This window comes from Lissotriton vulgaris, chromosome 5 (assembly GCF_964263255.1).
Source record: "Lissotriton vulgaris chromosome 5, aLisVul1.2, whole genome shotgun sequence".
Taxonomy (NCBI): domain Eukaryota; kingdom Metazoa; phylum Chordata; class Amphibia; order Caudata; family Salamandridae; genus Lissotriton; species Lissotriton vulgaris.
Genome location: NC_141693.1, coordinates 1,057,058,908 through 1,057,083,027, shown reverse-complemented (window position 1 = coordinate 1,057,083,027; position 24,120 = coordinate 1,057,058,908). Strand labels below are relative to the sequence as shown.

Sequence of the window (24,120 nt, the reverse complement as noted above, 5' to 3'; positions counted from 1 at the left end):
GAGATCATGTGTTAGGATTGCACACTTGCTGGGGGAAGTTGGACTTTGCCCTGCTGGTGATGTTAAACTTCTTTCCCTTCTTTAAAAGAACGGCATGTGTTAGTCTAACACATGCCGCTCTTTTAATCTGAGTGTTATCACTGCGATCAATAAAGTATGTATACTTGCAAGTGAGTCACAACTCATTTTATCTTGGAGAAACAACTTTTTTCTTTGTCACTACGGGGTCTTGTTGGCTTAGAATGGCATAAACTTCAATATTGCATTCTTTTTCACTTTATTCTTTTCTTTCTTCACTTCCAAAAATGAGGACATGATTTTTCTTTCTTCACTGTCATGAAAGTAACCAATGATGATAGTATGAGGAAACTGGTGATTACCAACCAGCAGCTCACTTTGTGATGCTTACGTGAGGTACTTTCTGACCTCTCACACATTTTTTTCTGGTTCCCCTCATGAGATTATGTGTTATTTATTTGTCGATTTATTTATTTATATATAATGTTTTATATTGCGCGAACAGGTGGTGTATTAACAAACCTTTTAAATTGAACACTGGAAACTAGATATGACTGACATTTTGATGAGGCCAGCTTCTAGGCAGAGATCGTTTCAGACTGCCCCTGGTGATCTTATAAAGGGACAGTGTTTACTCATAATCAGGTATTTTGTATTATGGTTCAGTAAGTGGAGGGCGATCTGGTTATTTTTCCCTCCTTTGCGCTCCTTTGTTGATGATAAACTTCTTTACACACCTGGATGCATGCATGCGGAGAAATATCCCACACAGGCACGTGGTAGGTGGTAGAATGTTGAAGATGTCTGTCACTTTTAGGTACATCCACTTTACTCACTGTCACAAGATGGATTGTTCATGGAGACAACTGGTGAACCCTCCTAACTCCCCATCATCAGACGACAGGGCTGTTAAAGGGGCAGAGAGCAAAGGACAGTTGGAAACAAGAGACTGGGCCACTCCTATCCAGTGCCTCTTCAGGTGAAGTACGCACATCAAATGGGCTGGCTTAGAGAGAACCTTATCATAGAATCCCGGGTGACAATCATGTAGTTCTCTAAAGCAGATACTCTCACAATAGTCCACAGAAACCCCAGCAGGCACAGTACCTGCTTTCTTGTTCTAGACCAACTGTCTCCTTTTCACATCCCACCTAGATGCTTCTCAGGAGAGGATGTAAGAACTCTTAATGTTTTCCTGATACATCTCAGGAATTCGGAGTATAGATCAGTCACCATGTACATGATAGTTCATGACCAAGAGCTATTATGTATACTAACATGAAATAAATTGTTGGTCTTAGATCCTCAATTTCTCGTAGACTGTTTTTTCTCAACTCAAATTTTAGTTCTCAAAACAAACGTGTTTCACATGTGAGTTTGGGGATTAAAAATTTGGTAATGTGTATGATGTTGCTTGTTCTGCCTCCCGTTTACATAATTTCTCATTTACTATCTTAGCATATTTGGTTTGTGTGTTTTTTTAGTTGATTATTCATGCTATGCCTTATGTTTTATGAAGCACAAACGGCTGGTAATTAAAGGAAAAAAAAGCTTCATGCATATTGTATTACTTTTCAAAACATTTTCTTTTTTTTCCTTAATCAAACTAGCTGTGTTGCTTAATAAACATTTAATTTTATGACTGGTGCATATACAAGCCTTCAACAGCCAATATGCTGTGAACTGCATAAACATGTTTTGTTTCCATTTCAGGGATCCCTCAAGGAAAAGACTGTCGAAAATTTGGAGAAGTATGTGGTGAAAGATGTAAGTGGAGACATTCATGTCTAGCAGTGCTGCACAGTTACCCTTGGTTAACTATTGAACATCATATCTCGTTTCTATTGGGCTATGTGGGATTTTCACTCATTCAGTGATTAATTTGATAGCTTGTATTTTGGATACCAAATTATTGAACATGAAGACATATTAAAATGTGTGTAGTAATCTAGTCCACGCAAGTAGGTGTGATTCAAGAGGATTTATTCAAGTTGGTTACAAGATCAGTAATACAGCCCCACCGGGAGCAGCCAGCAAGGCGCTCAGCCCTTCTCCAACTGTGGATTTCATACACAAACATTCTATGTTGGTGTATGGGATCCAAGAGAAGGCCCAGAACTGGACCACCTCGTTCCTTTCCGGCAGAACACAGAGCGTCCGCCTCCCCCCCTTCCGCTCCGAAGCCACCGAGATCATCTGCGGCATACCCCAGGGCTCATCCCTCAGCCCAACTCTGTTTAACATCTACATGGCTCCGCTCGCCCGCGTCGCCCGTCGGCACGACCTCCACATCATCTCCTATGCCGATGACACCCAGCTGATCCTCTCCCTCACCAAGGACTCACACACCACCAAAACTAACCTTCATGAAGGAATAAAGACCGTCGCTGAATGGATGAGGAACAATTGACTGAAGCTGAACTCGGACAAGACGAAGGTCCTCATCCTCTGATCCACCTCTTCGGCCTGGGATGACTCCTGGTGGCAGACCACACTGGGAACCGCCCCAACACCCACCAACCACATGCAACCTAGGGGTCATCCTCGACTACACCCTTTCCATGATTAAACAGGTCAACGCCGTCTCCTCCTCCTGCTTCAACACCCTCTGCATGCTCCGCAGGATCTACAAGTGGATCCCCACTGAAAAGAGAAGAACGGTCACCCAGGCCCTCGTCAGCAGCAGGTTAGACTACAGAAACACCCTCTACGCAGGAGCCTCGGCCAAACTCCTGAGACGGCTCCAACGCATCCAGAACGCCTCTGCACTCCTGATCCTCATCATCCCTCGCCACAGCCACATAACACCCCACCCGAGAGACCTGCACTGGCTCCTGGTCAACAAGAGGATAACCTTCAAGTTGCTCACCCATGCACACAAGGCACTCCACAACACTGGACCAACGTACCTCAACAGACGACTCAACTTCTACATCCCCACCCGCCAGCTCCGCTCCGCCGACCTCGCCCTTGCCACAGTCCCCCGCTTCCGAAGAGTTTTCTCTGGCGGCGGATCGTTCTCCCACCTCGCTGCCAAGACCTGGAACACCCTCCCCATCCACCTACGGCAGACCCAAGACCTGCTGACCTTCAGAAAACTCCTCCAGACCTGGCTTTTCGAGCAGTAGCAGCATTCCCCACCTCAGCTCCTTGAGACCCTCACGGGTGAGTATTGCACTTTACAAATGATATGATTGCTTGATTATGTTACATCATCTCTAGAGGGTTCCACTGGTGGAGCAGTGGATGACATGAAAAACACAATAACCAAGATACTACATATCCTCCTTTCTTCCAGAAGGAAAAACAGAAAAGAGAAATATAGAATCAGATGTAGAAGCTAGAAGAAACTAAATAGAGAGAAGAGTACAAGAGAGAAACAAAACAGAAATAGAGAGAAAGAAAGCAACCAAAAATCTTAAATAAACTGATAAACATATCCTGTTTCCCATCCTCCTTTCTATAAATGAGAAAAAGAAACACAGAAAAGAAAGAGAAACCAACAATGAGTACTCTCTGTACACCAACTGGCCAGGTAAGTATGCGAGATAGCACGCCACATCAGGAGAAAAGAAGATGACAGAGACGAAGAGAATTAACTTATACAACTCTTACTTCTCCTTAATATAATAAACAATTGAGTTTTAAAAAAAATAGAAAAGTACTGGGCTACAGTGTTAAGCATGAAAAGGAAAACGGAGTGAAGACAAAAACGCCCAGTCGAACCAATGCACTATAGTTAATGGGCTAGAACCAAAACTATACGCCCATGTGGGTAACAATATGAACGTGCAGAGGCAACAATAAGAGAAGATCAAACTATTGTGCACTGTAGAATAAAACAAACAACTCACACTAGACACCAATGTAAGGTAAGAACGTGCACTGTAGTGAAGGTATAAATCATGTAATGACATGTGTAATGTCATGTCCGTGTAAGGACGTACCTCGACTGGAGGTCATATGTTATGCACAGGATGATGGGAAGACCCAACAAGCACACCTCACGGAACGGTCAAGTACACCTCGCTGAGAGTTCAAGAGACAATGTCCTTTGGAAATGCGGGACAAAAATCTTCGCAAAATGTGAGCCATGAGGTGAAAGTGTGCACTGTAATTAAAGAAACATACCTCGTGGAGAGGTCAGTGTTGTGCACTAAAGTAGTGGGACTAAAACCATTGCGGGACACCTCGTGTGGAGGTAAGGACAATGTGCACTGTAATAACGGGACCAAAGCCCCTGCGAGACACCTCATGTTGAAGTACAGACAATGTGCAACACACCCTGTGTAGGGAAACAAACAAGAAACGATGACCTTGAATCCAGGTCTGTTGTTGTGCACTGTAAAATATGGGCGAAAAACCCCAAAACACATCCTAGAAACCATATGTAGGGTAAAATGTAAATGTAACCCAGGACTGAAACCTAGACATTGCACGCTGTGTGAGGTTAAAATATATTGTGCACCATACAACACTAAAATAATTGTGCACCATTAACTGAATAATTTGAGTAAAGACTCGGGCAGTAGCAAAAACGTTAAATACTCTACCCTAGCATAAGGAAATCAGGTCAATAACAAGTCTAACTGTAAAAACAGAATTTGAGGATAACATCCCACCAAATGCGCAAGAATTGTACAGATCCAGACAACATACTAGAATCGTCCAGACAGTAGCAAATTGTGGAAAAAATGAAACCCGAATAATTCTCTCGAATTAAATCTGTGATCTCTGTGAAGAAAGTACAAGCTCAGAATGAAAAACAATGTGAATCCATCCCGAAAGCTGCTGACTAAAAAAAACAGTACCTGAGTATGCCATCATACACTCTGATGGCACAAATGACAACAATTCATAAGGTGTCACCTCATTCTGGGGCGAGTCAGTCCAAGCAATGATAAGCCCACTTGGATGAGGTTTGTTGACAGAACACAAACGTTGCAACATTAATTGATGATAGAGACAAATTCACTCAAAACAAGCAGATATGATGACAGAAACGCGGAATGCTAACATGACTCCATCTGGTTAATAATGCGTGGTTGGCAGTAACAAACGGAAATCAAGACATGAGGAAACTTCCGCCAACCGCAAGATGACAGGACGTAACCTACGTCACGCCGGATGGCTCAATCAATCAATCAATCATGACATTTGTAAAGCGCGCTGCTCACCCGGAGGGGTCTCAAGGCGCTGGGGGAGAGGGGTACTTTACTGCTCGAAAAGCCAGGTCTTGAGTTGCTGCCTGAAGGAGAGATGGTCCTTGGTTAGCCGGAGGTGGATGGGGTGGGAGTTCCATGTCTTGGCTGCCAGGTAGGAGAAGGATCTTCCTCCGGTGGTGGCTCTGCGGATGCGTGGAACAGTGGCGAGGGCGAGACAGGTTGATAGTAGCTGGCGGGTGGGAGTGTGGAACGTCAGGCGGTTGTTGAGGTACTTGGGGCCCAGGTCGTGGAGGGCCTTGTGTGCGTGGGTGAGGAGTCTGAATGTGATCCTCTGGCTGACGGGGAGCCAGTGTAGGTCTCTTAGGTGGCCGGAGATGTGGCTGTGTCGGGGGATGTCCAGGATGATTCGTGCGGAGGCGTTCTGGATGCGTTGGAGTCTTTTCTGAAGTTTGGCTGTGGTTCCGGCGTATAGGGTGTTTCCGTAGTCCAGTCGGCTGGTGACGAGTGCCTGGGTGACCGTCTTCCTGGTTTCGGTGGGGATCCACCGTAAGATCTTACGGAGCATGCGCAGGGTGTTGAAGCACGATGATGAGACGGCGTTGACTTGTCTGGGCGTAGGAGTGCTCCTAGAAATCGTGCAGCTAAATGTCCACAGAAGAGCAAGCTCCAATCCCTGGCAACCGAACCTTGGAGGCAAAGAACAAGAAGGAATGGCTCCACGCGTGGCAACAATGCAGGTGTGTGTGGCCATGTGCCTGGATTTCAAAATGACACAAGGAGGTTGAAAGATCTGTTGCTCACACAACCCCAATAATAAAAGACAAAAATTGTCTCATCCTTTAAAATAGCTGCCGATGTAAAAACGTACCAAAACCATAGAAAAGACGCTCTGTATCTCCTCTCTGCTGCCGATCTTAAATGTACATAAGATGTAGGACGCTCCTTGTATCCTCATGAGCGATGCTTCAATCTCCTACCCGGCTGAAATGTACAAGGATGACAATCCTAGTGTGGGGAGGCAACAGTGAGGGAAAGCTTGTAAGAAGGGCAACCACTTCTTTTTCTGGAAGCACAGTTAAAGACTGTAAGGTAATCAGTAACCTTCACAGGACCCAAGAGACACTGTAGAAACAGCAGGATCATATCAGAACCGCAGAAATCTATCTTGATGACTGCCCAAGCACTCCCCCAAGTAAGCGCTCTCTAAGCAGCAGAGACAGACAGTAAAAACTGAGTTCTTGGGAAGATGTAGCAACAGCATGCAGTACTTTGATTTGCGGTTGAAATCCAGTAAGAGTAGAAACAGCTACAGAACAGGCTTGAGACAGACGCTGTAGGGACAGCTGGAACAGACCTTTTGAGATGTGGTAGGAACAGCAGGCAGAGACTTGAGCTGCGTAGAAACTGGAACTGGCACTTTTGCATTGAAGGCGACCGGTGGGAGGTCACGGGTGGGGCTGAAATGTTCCAGTAGTAAAATAATTGCAGCTGTAGATTCAGAAGATGCTTGAGGTTAAGAGTATGTACTCCAGACTTGAAATTGAAGATCTTGTAAGATACACACGTGTGGTTCTTTGAGGTCCTCGTCGCCCTAAAATTTTAGTAATCTGGTCCACACAGGTAGGTGTGATTCAAGAGGCTTTATTCAAGTTGGTTACAAGATCAGTAATACAGCCCCGCCAGGAGCAGCCAGCAAGGCGCTCAGCCCTTCTCCAACAGTGGATTTCATACACCAACGTTCTATGTTACATCATCTCTAGAGGGTTCCACTGGTGGAGCAGTGGATGAAATGAAAAGCACAATAACCAACATACTACAATGTGTAAGTGCATTCTCAAGTTAAGTCTTAGAAATAAGTTAAAGGGAAAATATCTTTCTACACAAGTTGCTGCTGAATTTCAGAAGTGACTCCTAAAAGAAATTCTAACTATGTCTCTTTGGTAGAGCTGCACCATGCATTTCTATTATAAAAGCACCTTTCTGTTTCCTGTGTTAACCTGTCTAAGTACTGCAACTCCAAGGACGAGGGCCGGATGAGCTGAGCTCAGTAATAAGCTGTATTTAAATTAAATATGCCTTCTCTTAGGTCATTTCAGTACTTAGCAAGGCAGATGCTTCCCCTGAACTGCACGTCTTCACTCAGCAGACTGTATCACATCTCCCTCGTGTCTGCAGAACCATATTCGGAGGATGAATGACCTTCTTTCTAATGAGGCAGTCTTTGCCCATCAGCTTCTTAGCTAGTTTCAGTCCATACCACTTGCATAAATGCTCTGTTAGGCAGGACTGTTAACGTAATTGAGGCTTTCTCTACACAGTAACAAGTACTGAATATTCCCGAGGGATTTTGCAACCCAAAAGCTGTATACAACATTCACCTCCACTTGTTAATCTCTGTATGGCATTCCTGTTAGCTATCTCTTGAATAAAACCCGGACTATATGCTTAGAGACCTTGGTTCAACTAGAGTACAGGAAAATTAGGAATCCCCTAGGCGCCTGACTGGATCCTGAAACTTATTTGCAGTAGTTCCTACACGCCATCAGGGGGCGCCATTGATCACTGTCACTACACCATCCATCTCTGGATGTAATAACACAACACAGAATTGAACATAGGCACCACCCCTGCGTGCTGATATCAGGTTTTTTTGCTGTGCTCTACGTTGTGGACCAGGAGTTTAGTTCCTACATTTTTCTGCATTCTATTGCATTTGTGGGCCTTTTCTAGAGCCACTTCCGATCTCCATCCACAGTTACATACAAGGGATTTTTTTTTTAAACATAATTTTATAGATTTTTTTTAATAGAACATATACATCACATTGCAATGTTGCGTATCATATATAGCCATATTCATATTGTGGATAACATATTCCAGTATTTATGCTGCTATTGTATTGTGGCTCTATGTCCCCTTACAATTTACAGCAAGCAGGTAGACATTAATATCATATAGAGTCTATAAATATATTATTGTTGATGTATGGCACATCAGAAATGTCCATTATCATAACCTGGTACAGAAGGAAATATCTTTACTATGGCTGTAATCATGAACAATGATCAAAAATACGCGTCCACAACTCTCACCACCCACAACCTTCCGGTCCACATACAAGGGAAAGTTGAGGGACGAATCAGAGAGAAAGCACAAGACAGCTAGGTTAGAGTACGTGCGGGGCTCCAGGCTTGGGAGCGCAAGTGAGGCTGCTCCCTCCAATCCGTGTGCTGCTCTCATAGCATGAGAGCTACGCTGGGATTTGTTAAGGCACTTCTCAAGGGTTCGCTCTCCAGGAGGAATATGCGCGGCGAGGAAGGGATCATAGTCGGACGTGTCTCAGGTAAGTGTTTTTTTTATTTTTACCCTCCACCCATTTTCCCACTCCAATATTCCCTATAGATGCCAGCCGCCACTGGTGAGATGACCACAATAGTCACAAGGGAAATTAGCAGAAAGCCTCGGACAATAAGATTCTACGAGTGTTTTGTCCGAAAGTGATTACTTTGAAATAGACCAAATTGTAAAGCTTACACTGAACAATGGATTCGTTTTTAAACAGATGAGGTTGTAATGTAGGATTATGTTTAAAATGTGTCTTCTTTTCAAGCCAAACATGAAAACACTTAATACATATAATAATGTTACTTTTATGCTATTTTGTACATTACATGAATGACTGCATTAAGAAGTACTAATGCTCTGTTAACATCCTTCAGCAAAAACTGCCTCTACTGCTGAGTCGGATGAATGAGGTTGGAAAGGTGTTTCTTGCCACGAACAGTGATTATAAATATACACAGGTGAGTACTTTGATTACTATTGTTACATTTCCGCTTTAATGCACCAAAGAGTCTTTGTTGAGATATATCATCTTTCAAAGTATGCTGTTGACTTAATACTTGACATCTTAAAACAGAAAGTAAGTTTGACTTTAATTGTATTCAAATATTGCAAGATAAACCCAACATCCAAAATTCTATATAATTATTTTTTTACCCATCAAACCAGTCTTCGTCTATGCTTATCAGAAAAGTAAAAAATTAGAATACAGTGTAGGTTTCACTTGCTTATGACCTACCTCTAGCGCACCTGATCTTCCTTTTGTATAAGCAATGCCCTTACATCTTAACTGGCTTCCTTCCTTAAGGCGGAATCACTTGGTGGCTAAAACCGAACCTGTAATCACTACATGCAGTTTTCATAATTGGCTTAATGTGCTAAAAAATTCACCCCTAAATCATATGTAAGTACAGGGGTGTTTTTTCCACATCCAAATAGCATAATTGCTTCTGCTATTTTTAGCATAAAAGTTGTGTATTTTTTAAAACATGTTTTTAGACATGGAGAACGTACAATAAACATCCAATAGACAAATAATAGGTCAGTTCCGCAGGATCAGATATGCATTTTCACGACCATTGTAAGAAATGCAAAAAGGGTTCTACAACGCCCTGAGTATTCCTGCGACTTGAACATAACCCAACCAAATCCAACCACATATTAGATGGCAATGGTCTCACTATTCGTATACCTACCTACACCTATTGTTACATCATTGCCACATTCCAGCCATCAATATTAAGACATAAACGCTGAGTGGCCTGCCATGTTGATTTGCAGCCTCTTTTCCCATTCGGTTGCTCCACATGCTTAAAGCTGCACAGTTGTACATCCAGCCAAACCGATCTATGGCGATCATTCACCCAGTCTATAAACCTATGTGTTGATGCAGCTTGTCAGGACTTAGCAGTTCTTTGGTTGTTTAGCTAGAGTACTAGGTGTATAAACCTGCTTTCCTTTCACATTCTCGTCAAGAGAGTCAGCAGCACCAGCAGACACACTGCCTGTCGAGGCCGACACGTCTTGCCCATTAGCACGGATATGATGTAGGGGTGGGTGGAATTTGCGTAATGGCGTTACGCAAATCTCTGCGAAACGGTAAAAAATCTCTCCGAACACGCAGAAATTCTGTGAACACGCAGAATTGCTTGTTCGCGATGCTTTTTTCCTGTTCGCAATCGCTGTTTGCGTGCTCGGGGGAAATATCTTGTGAACACCCATTTTGAGAACACGAACAAGCAAAACATTTCGCAAAGTCGCAGAACGCAGAATTTTGGGCAATTTTGCGTTCTCCGCGGAACGCGAAATTACCAAAATTCAGCAAATTCCACGAGCGGAACGGAATTTACCGCCCAGGCCTAATATTATGTTATTAATCTGTATTTGGAAGGGTTGGGTTATTAGGCATCCCCCAAAAACATACGGCTGAAAACAGAGTCCTCTGAACAGCATCTGTAACCACATCTGGAGTGGGAACCATATAGTAATTCTGGGTGGGATATGTGTGATGTAGTGAAAGTGAATCAATTTGTACAAGTTAAGAGTACCAGTTTGTGTTTTGGTTGGCTATCTTTAACGTAAGTTTTTTGCTATTATAGTGAATTGGGAGCGAGTTGGCCCAAAGGAAATCAATCTCCCTAGGTCTATCAGGAAGATCTTTTTTTTTTTTAAATGGGTCGAGGGACTCTCGCAGGAGTCCCCCAACCGTCCACCTGTACAAATATTTTTATACCTTAATTTTTCAAAACAACAATTGTACAAATTGACCCCAAATTACCCAAAGTACACTTTCTCGACCAAGATCTAGGTTCCTGCCAAATGGTATGTAATGTGGTTCAGCAGTTTTTGCGGTAGCACTGCCTAAAAAGTCTATGGAAAATGTATGGGGAAATGTAGTTTTGCGACCCTCCCACCCCTTTTTTTCTCAACCCCCGCTTGCATCACACATTGCCACTGCCAGTGATCGTACCGACACAACTACTAGCCATAACACTCCTACAAGTGTGGGAATTCAGACTCTTCCAAGCCCCCAACGCTACAACAAGGGCTTGTGCGGCAAGTTATAGTCCTATTTATTCTATATTGAGTTAATAAACAACCGTTACTGTGCTCATCTCTAAATTAGACAGGTAGCGCCACCATGTGGCAGACTGTCACAAACTCCGATTTTGGCAAGTTAGCACCGGAAACCACCGGCTCATATTAAGCACTAAATAGTGTACATTTGTTTTTATCTCAGTCTGAGTGGTGACTATAATGCAATAATGTTAATACTGAAGAACTCTCCAAAACCCATGCCTGTGGATTAAAGAAGTTATTTTTCAGTACTTAGGATTTATTTGTCATTCTCAACAGGGCTGAAGTCCCGTGAACCTACGTGCCTCCTTTATCCTATAAGAATTAAACAAGATAATGCATGATTATGAGTGTGTCAATTTATTCAACGTTTTGGTGCTGCTGTTCCGGATCCTTTTAACATTAGTTCGAGGCTTGCGACCCATTTATTTAGGGGGACCTCTTTTGTTCCAATTGTTTTGTCATCCATCAAGTTGAAGCTGCCTCATGGCCTTAAATGCCACGCCATGAAGACTTCTTATTGCTTGGACGGAGATCTCCATCCGCCCCATGCAATTAGGTGGTTCACGTGTGTGCAACTGGTTGGCTCAAAAGCAATCCAATTTCTTATTGCATTTAAGAGCGTCCTACTCTTTGCTAGGCCCCACTGTCGCCAATCTCTGATTGGGTGTAGTGGGCAAAGCGAGCTTTCCATCATACCATCCAAGGTCTTTCTTTGATATTATGGAGCAGGCTGGATGCAGCAAATGTTAGTGTGTCCTAAAGAGAAGTCACAACTGCACACTCCAGTGTATACTGCTTCTCCTGTGGAGTAATTCATCTGATGCGCACAGGGACACGCCTGACTGGTGTGTATGCTGCAACATGAATGATTTGTTCCAACTCAGACATTGCCATCTTGTAACCTAATCAGCTGTGCAAGTTTTCATAAACATCATTATATTTATGCATGCAATGACCGAGTAGCCGTCACAATGGCTCACTATCGTTGAATTTTTATGTGAATGAAACCATATCTAAAAACATGAGAACCATAATGGACATTTTCTGTCTTAAATCGTGCCTGATTCCCACACATATTAGAATTGCTACTGGTACCTTGAATGTAAAGATAGAGTTCCCATATTTGTAGTTTTGGACCACCAAACTGTGCATTACCCCGGAAGACGTGTCATTGCATGTCACACACAAGATTCATCTGCTTGAGTACCATCTTGACCGTATTGGTACTCTCACTCACTTGGAGCAACCTCTAGTCCACCAGCGGTCCAACAGTCCACTTGATGTTTCGGCTTCTCCCGTTCCATGTTCTGTATTTTGAACTACACTGAATTGTATATGGTTTGGAAATTAAATGTGTACTATGATCACCTCTTTTCTTTTTCATGTACCCTGATTTCCACTTGTCAGTGGTTCAGTCAAAGGTAAATAACAACATGTCTGTGCATTTAAATTTGTTTTGGCATCAATTACAGCTTTTTTTCCAGTTACTTTAGGTGGTTTCTCAAAACCGGAAGGCAGTAGGAACTGGCAGGCAATTGGGACGAGAATATTAGTTTTAGATTCACCTATTAGAATTGTGTCTCAAGAAGTCACACTTGAAAGACATTCCTGCTAGCTGCATCAGGTTTTACCAAAAATTGTTAGTGAAAAGTTTACTCCACCTCGATTAATTTCCTAAGAAGATAGGCTATGTTAACAAGTATTAAAGACAGAGGGACTCATTTATAAACCTGTTCACTCTGTTCTGATCTAGTTTAGGTTTTACATAAAAGACCTCCTATCTCACATCCACTGTGCACTTACAGATATTCAGTATGTGCATGCCCTGAACTCTTATCGCCGTTATATTCAAAACTGCATTAGTTAAGGATTACAGTTATTAGGCAATCTTCCTTTTTTAGCCCTAATATTTGGAGAGTAGCAGGAAGATTAATGTCGGTGTTATTTCAAAAGTGGCAAAACAATTATCAGCAGAAATGGCTGTATGCAAAAAGACACAGAAAAAGGAGTACAGATGTTTACCTCCTTTCTCCATCATTGTTCCTCCACCTAAATGAAATAAGTTATTTCCTGCTTGGAAGATTTGTTTCTTGAAGTTAACGGGTTTGTGAACGCTGCAACAATAGGTTTACTTTGTCAGCAGGTCTTATCTTTACATACTTTCATATTTCCTGTACTTCCATACAGCCCTGCAGATCCATTTCGATAACACTGCACTCTGATGTTTTAATATACGACTGTAAGATTCTTCCCAATTCAGGCCCTTATTAAGAGTTCAGCGGTCCAATGGACTGCTGAACCCGTGATGGTGGTCAGCGGACCGCCAGATTGGCAGTCCGCCTGCCGCATTTGAACTGTGGCAGTTAGACCACCACAGGACCTCTGTTTCCGCCAGGGATCCATGATCCCTGGTGGTGGCACAGCGGTCTAAGGCCTCTAATGTGCTGGCGATACTATTGCGGCACCTCCAAGCATATTAGGAGTTTCCTCCTGCCACTTTTCATGGTGATGTAATCACCATGAAAAGTGTGGCGATGAGGAAACAAACAGGGCCCTACAGGGCCCCCTGTTGCCTCTGCGCCATGGAGTACATGCAGCAGGCACACCCAGTTTCTACAGGGCATGTACTTTATAGTCCATACCCTGCAGGAACTGCCTTTGATGCTCCTCTTGTGGTTGAATGGGAACTCCAAATAACCGCCAGCCAGAGTAACAAGCATTTGCAATGCAATAGGTCTCGGATTTATCAGAGTTTAAGCTATTGGCATTGTAAATGAGTCTTAGGTCCTAAAGTGAAAAAGGCGTTCCAGATCGTGATGGCTTAAAAAACAAAGTGATGACATAAACTTACCCCCTAATATGTAATGCTAATAATAGACTAAGAAAACGACACCAGGAAAACTTCTCACTGAAGTTAAAAAGGTGCTTAACTGGTCATGAATATGAAAGAAACAAAGGACCTAACTAATAAAAAAAACATGAACCAAAAACAGGATATAAGTTTCCTAGAATGATAGGGAACAGGGGATTAAAGTTAGTGTGAACAGAACAAATTGAGAATATATCATACATACTTGCAGAGAAATACGTCGGAAATGAATTAAGAACGTAATGCAAGAGCTGGTACTGTAAGCGTCCTGGGCTTATACGAAATCAAAATAGCATGCCAAATGGAACCCAGAGAACCAGCACTATGCACTTCTTGAATTAAACATAGTGGTGCTAAGGAAAATAAAATAAAACCGAATGAGGAAACTTAGAAATAAGACGCCCGGCCTACAAAGAGAATCCAGAAGGGACTCTGTCTTACAGGATACACATACCTTAGGAAGAAGCATCCTCCGGTAGAAGCAGCAGAGGCAATCCGGAAACAAAGCTCTGTTTATAAAGCCGGAAAGACAGTCTCAGGATAAATTACACCTGGGAGTATTTCCGGCAGAAATGCATGGTGCGGCAGTATATGCAGAGTATGTAAGAAAATGGGCGCCATATTCAAAGTAGGATTAATGGGAATAGCGGTGGCCATATAATGATTAAGGCGCAGTGACAAATCCTGCGCAATATTGTTGAGCAATGTATAGAATAATGGATACTGCAGTCGGCGCACAAAAATATGGAGCGCAATGTAGAAAATAATGGATACAGCAGTCGGCTCACTATAATTTGGAGCGTAACATTAAAAATAGTAAATAAAGACTATAGGTGGCCATCTTAGAATAAATGCTCTTGGCAGACCTCGCAAAAGTTTATGTTTAAAGAAACGCTGGCAAAGATAAAGGTTAGGTGCGATAGGACTCACCCTACAATGAAGAGAATAATGGCCACCATATTGGAAAAAGTATATTGAAGGGATAGCGGTCACCATGATAAGTTGGAAGCGCCTTGCTGACTGTATCGAAGTCGTAGCCCATGCGCAGGAGCGTCTGTTTAGCATCTGCTTGACAGCGCATGCGCAGTCTAGCCGGCTGGACAGGTCAGGCAAAATAAAGTGCGCAACTCAGCCAGCCAATCAGACGAGAAAAAAAGCATTTCTAAATGCAATAGGACTCGTATTACGCGAGCCCTTTTGCATTATAAACAAAAGTGCGTGACTCCAAGACAGCATGATCGGGAGTGGGGGGTGGGGTGGGGTGGGCAGAGAATTTACAGACTGCAGGAGGGGAGGGGGGCAGAGAAACAAAAGAGTTTGCAAAATAAAGGGGCTGATAGCCATGGTAGGATTAAAATGACATGGCCATCAGGAGGAGTGACAAACAAGCCAGAAACAAATCAGAATGCAGCAATTCTGATTTAAGCCAATGAAAAACATGGTCGGAAAGTGGGCGGAGCTTCCCCCACTATACTGTATACAGCATCTCTCGATGAGACAGCGCATGCGCTGCCTAGTCAGAGACCTAAAAAGAAGTCGTACTCTGACGGGCGGTCTTTAATGGCTTTGTCAGTCACTGAGCAGGGCGGCTGTGTGGAGGCCCTGCTCCGAGACCCCCAAAGTCATAATAAGGCCCTCAGTATTTATTTTTTACTCTGCCTTTGGTTTTCTGTTCATGTACTATTCCCGTTTGGGTGGTATTTTTTAGTTAACTTGTGTTTTTTAACTGCATTTAGGGCTTGTATTAAAAGGTTGTCCATTTGCAGCCTCTACTTATTGACCTATAGATTAGAAATGTGAATATTATAAATGCGACCTGGACTATCGATTTAATTAATTCAGATGCCTTCCAATGATTGGCACCTAAGAAGTCGTGGGCATCAATAGTTGGAATGCACTCCTCCTCCAGCGGCTCCTTCAAGTCGCCTGACATCCCTGCACAGATGGAGATGAACTGTTTGTCTCATTTGAGATGATGAGGTTGAGCCTTCAGAGACTTTTTTTTAGTCTAAGAAAAATGATGTGTCGCTTGCTGAAGGTTTTGTGTGTTTTCTCTGGTATCGATGACCCCACATAAGCAGACCTGTGGACTCCTGTCCTTGTGCTCCCATCCACAGGACGAGTAACAGATTACTCCACATTACCTGCATCATTAGAGTGTTTTGCCATTTAGTGAATCTGGCGAAGTGAGTCACTTCCATCGATGCGTCATTGGAAGAAGTTGCAAGTTGTGTCCAAACATTCATCTTCCCGGGCATAATAAAAGGAATATTGCACCTGCCATTTAGTGAGTTGTATAACGACCTTCTGGTGTACAACCAGTGCAGCATTTTGCCTCTCCCCTTATGCTCATCTGCAGCAGTCCAGTCTTCTGCAATTTAGTTTCAATCTTGTTTTGCTTTCATAAGAGCCTTTCTAAGCACCTTCCAAAATATGCAGTTTCCCTTTCATTTTTTATTGTTAATATGCCCACAATGAAATGCACCATCAGAGTTATATATGCCTTAGCAGTTTAACTTCTAAATAGCACATTCTTATCTATATTCTGCTTGAAATTGCTTACTAATTAATGTAAGGTTTGTTAACTATAGCAATAAAAGTCCACTCAAGATGCTGCTCTTTTAGAAGAGAGCAAATGGAGTCTTCTGACCAATGCTCCTAGTCAAAAACTGAAAGATTTGTTGTATGAATTTTATTATTTCTGCATGTTTCTAAAGTGTTCTTTTTTTGCAGAAAATTATGACCTACCTGTTTGATTTCCCACATGGACCAAAGGTACGTGTTTTCATATTTTCCGAGGGATAATGAACACAATGGAAAATGTAATCCCTGCTTAACCAAAGGTAATTCTGTATTTAATTGCATTCCGTGGTTGTCATATACTTAGTTTACTTGTGAATATGGAAACAATTATCCGGTGCTTTCTTAAAATATTACAGGCACCAAGTGGAGCATCCTTCTCAAAGATTTCAGAGTAGCAAAGCAACCTGCAGAAACTGCTAGGACTTGCATCTCAAACGATGGAGTTGAGTTGAATTTGACACCCAAATTTCTGACGCAGGCCAAAGGAGCGTTGGAAGCCCCCAACCTGGATGGCCACCAGCACAGATGGTCAGGGATCGTGCCTGTACCGAAAAAGAGAATTTCCATTTTATGGGAATTTAGCTTGAGACCACTTTCACCCATCCAATCGCATACTGTTTTGAGGCAGTTCTTAAAGGGCTCCATTCTGAAATGATCAAACAATACACTGTAAACTGCAAAGTTGTTGAAAGCAATAAAAACAAAGTTAAACAAAAAAGGGGCTCCATTCTGAAAAAGAAACAATCAGCAGCGTATCTTTGGTATATGAAATTACCTTAAGACTCTGCTCTTCAACCAGCATGGCCAGGGGCTCAATGTAGACATTTAAAAGCGTAGGGATTAAAATAGAGCCCTGCGGCACCCCGTACTTGAGCGGTCTGGGGTCTGAGAAAAAGGGAGAGAGAAATATCACCTGAGACCTCTCCTTGAAATAAGTTTTGATCCATGCCCACGCATTCCCTTGAATTCCTGTTCTATCTATCCTATTCAGAAGGATGGGATGCGAGGCTGTGTCAAATGCAGATGACCGGTCTAAAAGAACGACCATAGAAGATACACCCAGATCAAGGTTGAATTTGATGAATTTTGTATCCTCTAGTAGGGCTGACTCAGTACTGTATCTTGACCGAAAGCCAGACTTGGTACTGTGAAGGAGGGCGTTCGATAAAAAAACAAAAATTGCAAATCTGCTTCTTGACTGCCTTCATCATCATCTAGACTGGTGCGGGAAGGTGGGAGATTGATCTGAAGTTACTGAGTAACTTAGGATCTGCTCTAGGTTTTTAAGCAGAGGGAGTAGGAGGGCCTGACTTTAGTATTTCAGCAGTTCTGAGGTGTTCCAGACTTCCAGTTCGCCAGGAGCACAGCCAAATCCCAGGCGAAATAGGCTCAAAATCCCTCAGCACCTGGCCAGAAGACAGTTCCTTCACTGTAGGGACTACTGCTAAGCACTGCTTAGGAAACTGGTCTTAGATAGCTTTGATTTTGGTCACAAAGAAATCAGCAAACTCCTCACAGAGATGTATTGAGAGTGTACGAGAGCATTGCATTGCCCTAGAGAAGAGAAAGGAGTTGACATTGCTAGGTTTGTTTGCAGCCTCATCTATGGAAAATGCAATGAACTTCTGAGCATCCGTGTGGATTTTTTAAAGCTGGTCAGCACTTTGTGTATGCTGATTCAGCATCCTTGTCATAAGCTGAGTGCTATTTGTGCTCTAGATGCTTGAAGTGGGACTTCTTCTCCCTTAGGGCTTTCGTAAACCACTGGGCAAAGGGCTGAGTGTCTCTCAGACATAGATTTTAGAGGGGCAACATGATCTAGGTCACCCAAGAGCCAACTGTCTATCAGCTCAAGGTCATTATCGACAGATCTGTTAACGCTATAGGTGTTGCCAGTAAAGCTGCTCCTAACCGAGTCTGGGACAATTGCCGCTGAGATCTGCCTCTCGCTTCTCAGGATTTAGACTTTGGCACAGAAAATGATGGTGCCAATGTTTCATGGCCATAACAAGCACATGGGAAGGGCAGTTCTCTCATTCAGATGTAGAACATGTTCGGGAGTCACCATTCCAAACTGGCAAATCGGTTCTGAAAACTACTCTAACTTCCAAGAAAAACACTAAGTCACCAGTGTGTCACAAAACCCGGAGTTTAGAAAATCTAAAACGTGTCACAAAATTGGATCGTCAAATGGGAAGGAGAACTAATATAGCCAATCTTGAGCATGCTAAACAAATTAGCACTTTACAGCCAAAATAAATACATCAAAGATTAAAACAGAAAAGCGTTAAAAGCGTCCTTGGCTGAGTCGACACCAGAAAAGAAGGATTAACCTTAAAAAATGAAGCTAGTACTCCTGTTGCTTCCACACACCAACCATCCATGTTATTTCCCTCCACGCAGGCCCCCCATGACCAGAACCTGGATGCCTGACCCTAAGATTGCGCCCTTTGCCACCAGGCAGTGCATAGAAAATGGGGAGCACAACAGGAGGCCCTACTAGAGCTGCCCTAGAGAATATGGAGTACCAGCCTAGGAGTACTTGTATTGCCTTTACCGAACACCTGCTGCTAATGAGGGAAGCTTTTCACACCCCTCTGCTCAAGGACATTTACTCTGGGAACCCTCCCTTGACTGAGACCTAGCTATTCTGACTGGTGCCCGGTGGAGCTACCCCAATAGCTATTGGAGAGAAGGGCTGTGGATTCAATACCTCTGCAGTCTCCTGATGCCTTCCGGAGCTACCAGATAGCTAAAGAGGAGATGGGTTTATGGCCCCCCCCCCCCCCCCGCCGTCACCTACCCAGCCGGACCTTGGCCAGATTTTCCCCTCGTTTCTACATCTTATCTTCCTCCTACCCTTTACTCTATGCCCTTACCCTTCCTTGCTCCATTCACCTTGTCCCCTATGTTCTTTAAATGCTTTTCTTGATACTTATGTAACTTTTAACTGATGTTAATTGCAACATTATTGTTCCTCATGTAAAGCACTTTAATTCCTTTGGGTCTAGCCAGCGCTATATAATAACTTATTAATTAAATATGTTCCCATTTAGTACTCTTTCTTTGTCTACTTCCCTAGCTCCTATCCCCTCTCTCCCGAATCTCTCCCCTTGCCCCCTACTCTGCCTAGCCCCCTGTCCTTTGTGCCCTTTGACTAAGTACTCCTTCTTCCCTTGTTGGGGAAAGATCCAATATTTATACTCTGGAGTCTCAGCGAACCCGCTGAGAGAGTCCACCGCGTCAAGGGAGCCACTCGCAGCTGAGGTATGATATGGCCTCCCATGCCAAAGCACTCCCTCTCCCCTTTTTGGGGAAGGATCCAGTATGTAAGCCTTGGAGTCTCCTAGACCCCTGTGAGAGAGTCCACTGCGTAAATGGAGCCTCTCGCAACCGAGATAGGGAAGTGATACCACTTCCCCTGGGATCACAGCTTACTGGACTTTGGACGTTGCTTTGACTCGTCTACCGGTTTGTGTCCCCGTCGCCCTTCCCCTCCTCCATGCGGTGTCTCTCACCCTCCCCTCCTCTTTCCCGCCTTCATTATCTGTCTACTTCCCCTGCTCCAAACCCCCCTCCCATGAATCTCTCCCCTTGCCTGCTTTTCCCCTTACGTATTTGTGCTTATTGTTTATCTTGACCTTACAAGTAACTATGTTGCCATGCTCTAATAACTGTGTAACCTTTGTAACGATTTAAGCTGTAACTATGATCTGATTCTCATGTAAAGCGCTCGGATACCTCCGGGTCTAGCCAGCGCTATATAAAACCTTTAAAATAAATGTGCCATACACATGATCATGAAGAACAAAAGGATAGCAAAGGGCCGAGCCGGACTGAGTTCCAGGCTGATGCTGCTTAACACAAACCGAAGATGAATACTGCATGTTTATCTCTATCAGATGGAATTTGGATTGCCCATGGTGTCTAAAAGAGAGGTGTACAAAATTAGGAAGTGCATATGGAAAAGAGAGGCAGATTAATCTTGTTTTCTTTTTTAAAGTTTCAGTCCTTTTCAGTGCTAGAGTCATCTCCTTTTACTCCCTAATATCATCTAAGAAAGTTGAGAGAAAAACAGACAAATCCTCCTTTCTTTAGTGGTGAAAGAGTGGAATGCACCGCAGACATAGAAAGGCAGAGAGCGATGGAACTGTGAAGCACAGTGAAGGATAAGCTGGTCCATGAGAAACTCAGTGACACTGCTGAAGACGAACTTACACCTGTGCGGAGAACCTTAAATTGTTCCACATAGTGGAGAACGTTCTAAACATTGATGTCCTGCAAAATGACAAAAAACACCCATCCAACCACATATATAAGTTGCTATAACATTCACTGTCCCACAACATGCTGTGACAGAAGCCAGGAGACATGTGAGATCATGAGCAGAGTCTTTACTCATAGTATTCATCTAGCTATATCAGAAGATGAGGCTGGAGCCACTGGGTCCAAGTGTAACCTCATCATGATAGGAGACGTGTGCATAAATGGTTCAGAGATTAGCTAATTCTTTATATAGAAGTATTCTCTGGTGCCAAACTGTGTAGGGGGACCAATGGTAGTGTGCGGACATAGGAAAGAAAGCCACAGAGCAACATAAATAAGGCTATATACGTTTCCCTTGTATACCCTTCTTCCCAGAGTTACGATGTTGACTACAAGTAAAGTCATAGTCTCTTTTATGAGTGGGTGTTGCATTGACCACATGCATACCCATATTCTTCAAAATATTTTGAAGGCAGTTTAATGTGTCAGACCAACTTGTTGAAAACCTCACTTCTGTGAGCGAGTATGGAAATATGCAAATGCTTAATAATGCTCCTGCAGCATACCAGGGAATTATTTTACTTTTTGAGAATAGATTGTGTTAATCTGAAATTTATCTCAATTAGATATTGGTTATAAATAGTAGAAAAGACGTCTCGAATAAAGGTAGTAGTGTTACCATAGCTCTCACACGGGTGTAGAAGAAGCTAAATATTGTCATACACATTTGACTTACTTCTCCTAATCCCTTAGGGTTGCACTCATTCAGCTAAAGCCATGATTTAAATTAATGTGGCATTATAGCACCTTCAGGCCTATGGTAGAATTCACCATTGATTTAGGCATCAAAAGCTCAGAACCTTCTCTGATATTAGCGACCAGTTATATATGCCACTTCAGCAATTCCTTTGCTTTGGGAGATTGGAGCAAGAAGGTTGGGTAGCTTGAACCAGACACTAATGAATCAAAGGAAGCCACTATCATTTGAGCTGTGAAGGACCTGAATAGCAATGGGAAAAGTACTCATATAAAATCGACTACCGCAAGTGTTGGTGCTTTTATGGGGCATGGAGTTGAGCAGACGTAGCCATAATGTGAGGGTATAAATACTCACATTACAGATGTAGCTTGGAGTTTGCTTTATACAAGTTTGACGCATGCCTCTAGGAACGCACTATGCATATTGATCCACATTAACTATCCCATATGATCCCCCCCCCCATGACACCAACAATACTGCTGAAAATATACCATAGCATCCAAGAGCGATGCAAAAGGTGCTAATTTCACAGTACAGACTGAATATGTATGTTGTGGAACTCTGTTGTAGTACTGAGGTTTTGGCACTTGAATGACTGGACTGACCTGGACACTAAACGTGTTTAGATAGAAAAAACAAAATAAATGCATGTCCCTTGCATTATCATTTGCTAATAACAATATACCAAAGTCATGGAAGCCTCCACTTCGCCTACAGAATCATCACTGTTTAAAAGCTGGGCTTAATGCAGAAGACAATGGGAAACTGAAGGATGTCATTTTGTACTGCCCATGTCTCTCCCCCATCAACACGTGTTTTAGTCTTTTGGTGCTCTTCTATTGGGAGGGGCTTAAGTGAATTCAGTGGTGGGGTTCACCAGATTATGAGAAAAACTGTGAGCATTCTTCTCTGGAAACAAACCAAATCAGTACACACCTTCTTTAGGAAATTGAAAAATTCTTCATTAATGTTATGAAACACTCCTAAAAAATCATTACTGTCTATAATCATCTACCACAGTCACACTTATTTCTACTGCATTTCAATAAGGGCCTTGAATGTTGTTGTTTCTGTCTTCTTTCTAGCCAGGAATTCCTCACAAGCCATGGCAGTCGTACTTTGATCTCATCCTAGTAGATGCACGGAAGCCTCTTTTTTTTGGCGAAGGCACAGTGTTACGGCAAGTGGACACTGTAAGTATAAAGTGCTACTGCTAATCTTGGTGTTGCTAGTTGTATTTTTGCTGCACTAATTAGAGTCCGGTTGATGCAGATCCACTTGTTCTTGTAATGTACAATTATTTGAACATTTAAAAATACATTACCAAAATAGGTTGTTGTAGGGTCTGTCAATATGTATAAAAGTTAAGGCAAAAGTATGCCTTTGTAGTTTCCATTTGCCCTATTCATTGTTATTTTTTTTTATAAGTATTGTGTTTATATAGCAAATGCTTCCTTGATGGATTCAAGACGGTCAGTAAAAATGAAGAAGTCATTTACGTTTTTTGGCTTTTCCCCATTGTACTTATGGTCGGGTATTAATCTGCTGCTAAATGGGTCCTTTTCATTAGGGGGTTATGAATATGAATCATATCTGATAGGAACTTCTAGCCACAGATTCCATACTTAGATTATTCCCCAGGCATCAGACTGGATCTGGAATGTTTTGGTTAGTACCTCTGTGTGCCAGAAGGTGGCATAGTTTGGCTCCGCACTAGTATTGTCCGCAGCGGAAGTGACGTCCATGGTACCTTTATGGGTGCCTCCAGAGAGCGCTGATGTCAGTTCTTTTCTTTCTGCTCCCATCAGCGCAGATCCGGAAAGAGCTACTCTGTCATTTTTTCGACAGACTTTTTCCTCGACTTTTGTCAGAGACTTTTTTGAGATTTATATCTCCTGGTGTGTTAGGGATGTTCCCTAACAAGCCAACAGGCTTCAAACCACGTGGTGCCTGTCACAGGCAGGTGCCTGTGACAGACCCACATTTGGTTTGCCTATGGTGCTTGGAGCTGAACCTCGACTCCAAGATCTGATAGGACTGTTGCACCATGAATCCCGAGATGCTGAGGTAACAGTCCCTGAAGCTCCTCATCACCCAACTTCGGACAAACCCACAATGCTCTAGATCCTGGAGAAGGTCTCTGGACCACTCATAGAGCCTCTCCCAATGGTGTTGTCTCGATTGAAGTCGACGTGTAAGTCCCACAAGAGAAACAAATCTTAGAAGTCAAAGCTGTTTTTGACTTCTCCATGCTGGTCCAAGTCATCGGACATAGCAGGAGAGCATCAGCTCTCTAGGCTTCACTCCTGTGCCAGGATCTGCTCCGCACCTTCCAGAGTTACCCAGAATGAACCCGTCTAACTCAGAGTTTTATGAAGCTATGTACATCATATTTGGGTAGCCAAACCCCTCTGGAATGTCTTCCGGTCCCACAGACATTTTGGCCTGCAATAAATTGACTGCACGAGTAATTCTGCCATCAAAAAGGTCAGTCATAGAATGGTAAACCTGCACTCTTAGGTATCGGAATGTGAGCT

The 24,120-nt window shown here is 43.0% G+C and overlaps 1 protein-coding gene across 3 annotated transcripts in view; it reads left to right on the top strand.

Annotated features, from left to right (window-relative positions):
- NT5C2 (5'-nucleotidase, cytosolic II) overlaps positions 1-24,120 on the top strand; it is a 395,416-nt gene that overhangs the window by 257,307 nt on the left and 113,989 nt on the right. For all 3 annotated transcript variants that reach the window (XM_086922715.1, XM_086922713.1, XM_086922714.1), the window contains 4 exons: positions 1,732-1,785; positions 8,903-8,986; positions 16,708-16,749; positions 22,669-22,776. In XM_086922715.1, the coding sequence (XP_086778841.1) occupies positions 1,732-1,785; positions 8,903-8,986; positions 16,708-16,749; positions 22,669-22,776 (288 nt within the window). The remainder of the gene's footprint in view (positions 1-1,731; positions 1,786-8,902; positions 8,987-16,707; positions 16,750-22,668; positions 22,777-24,120) is intronic.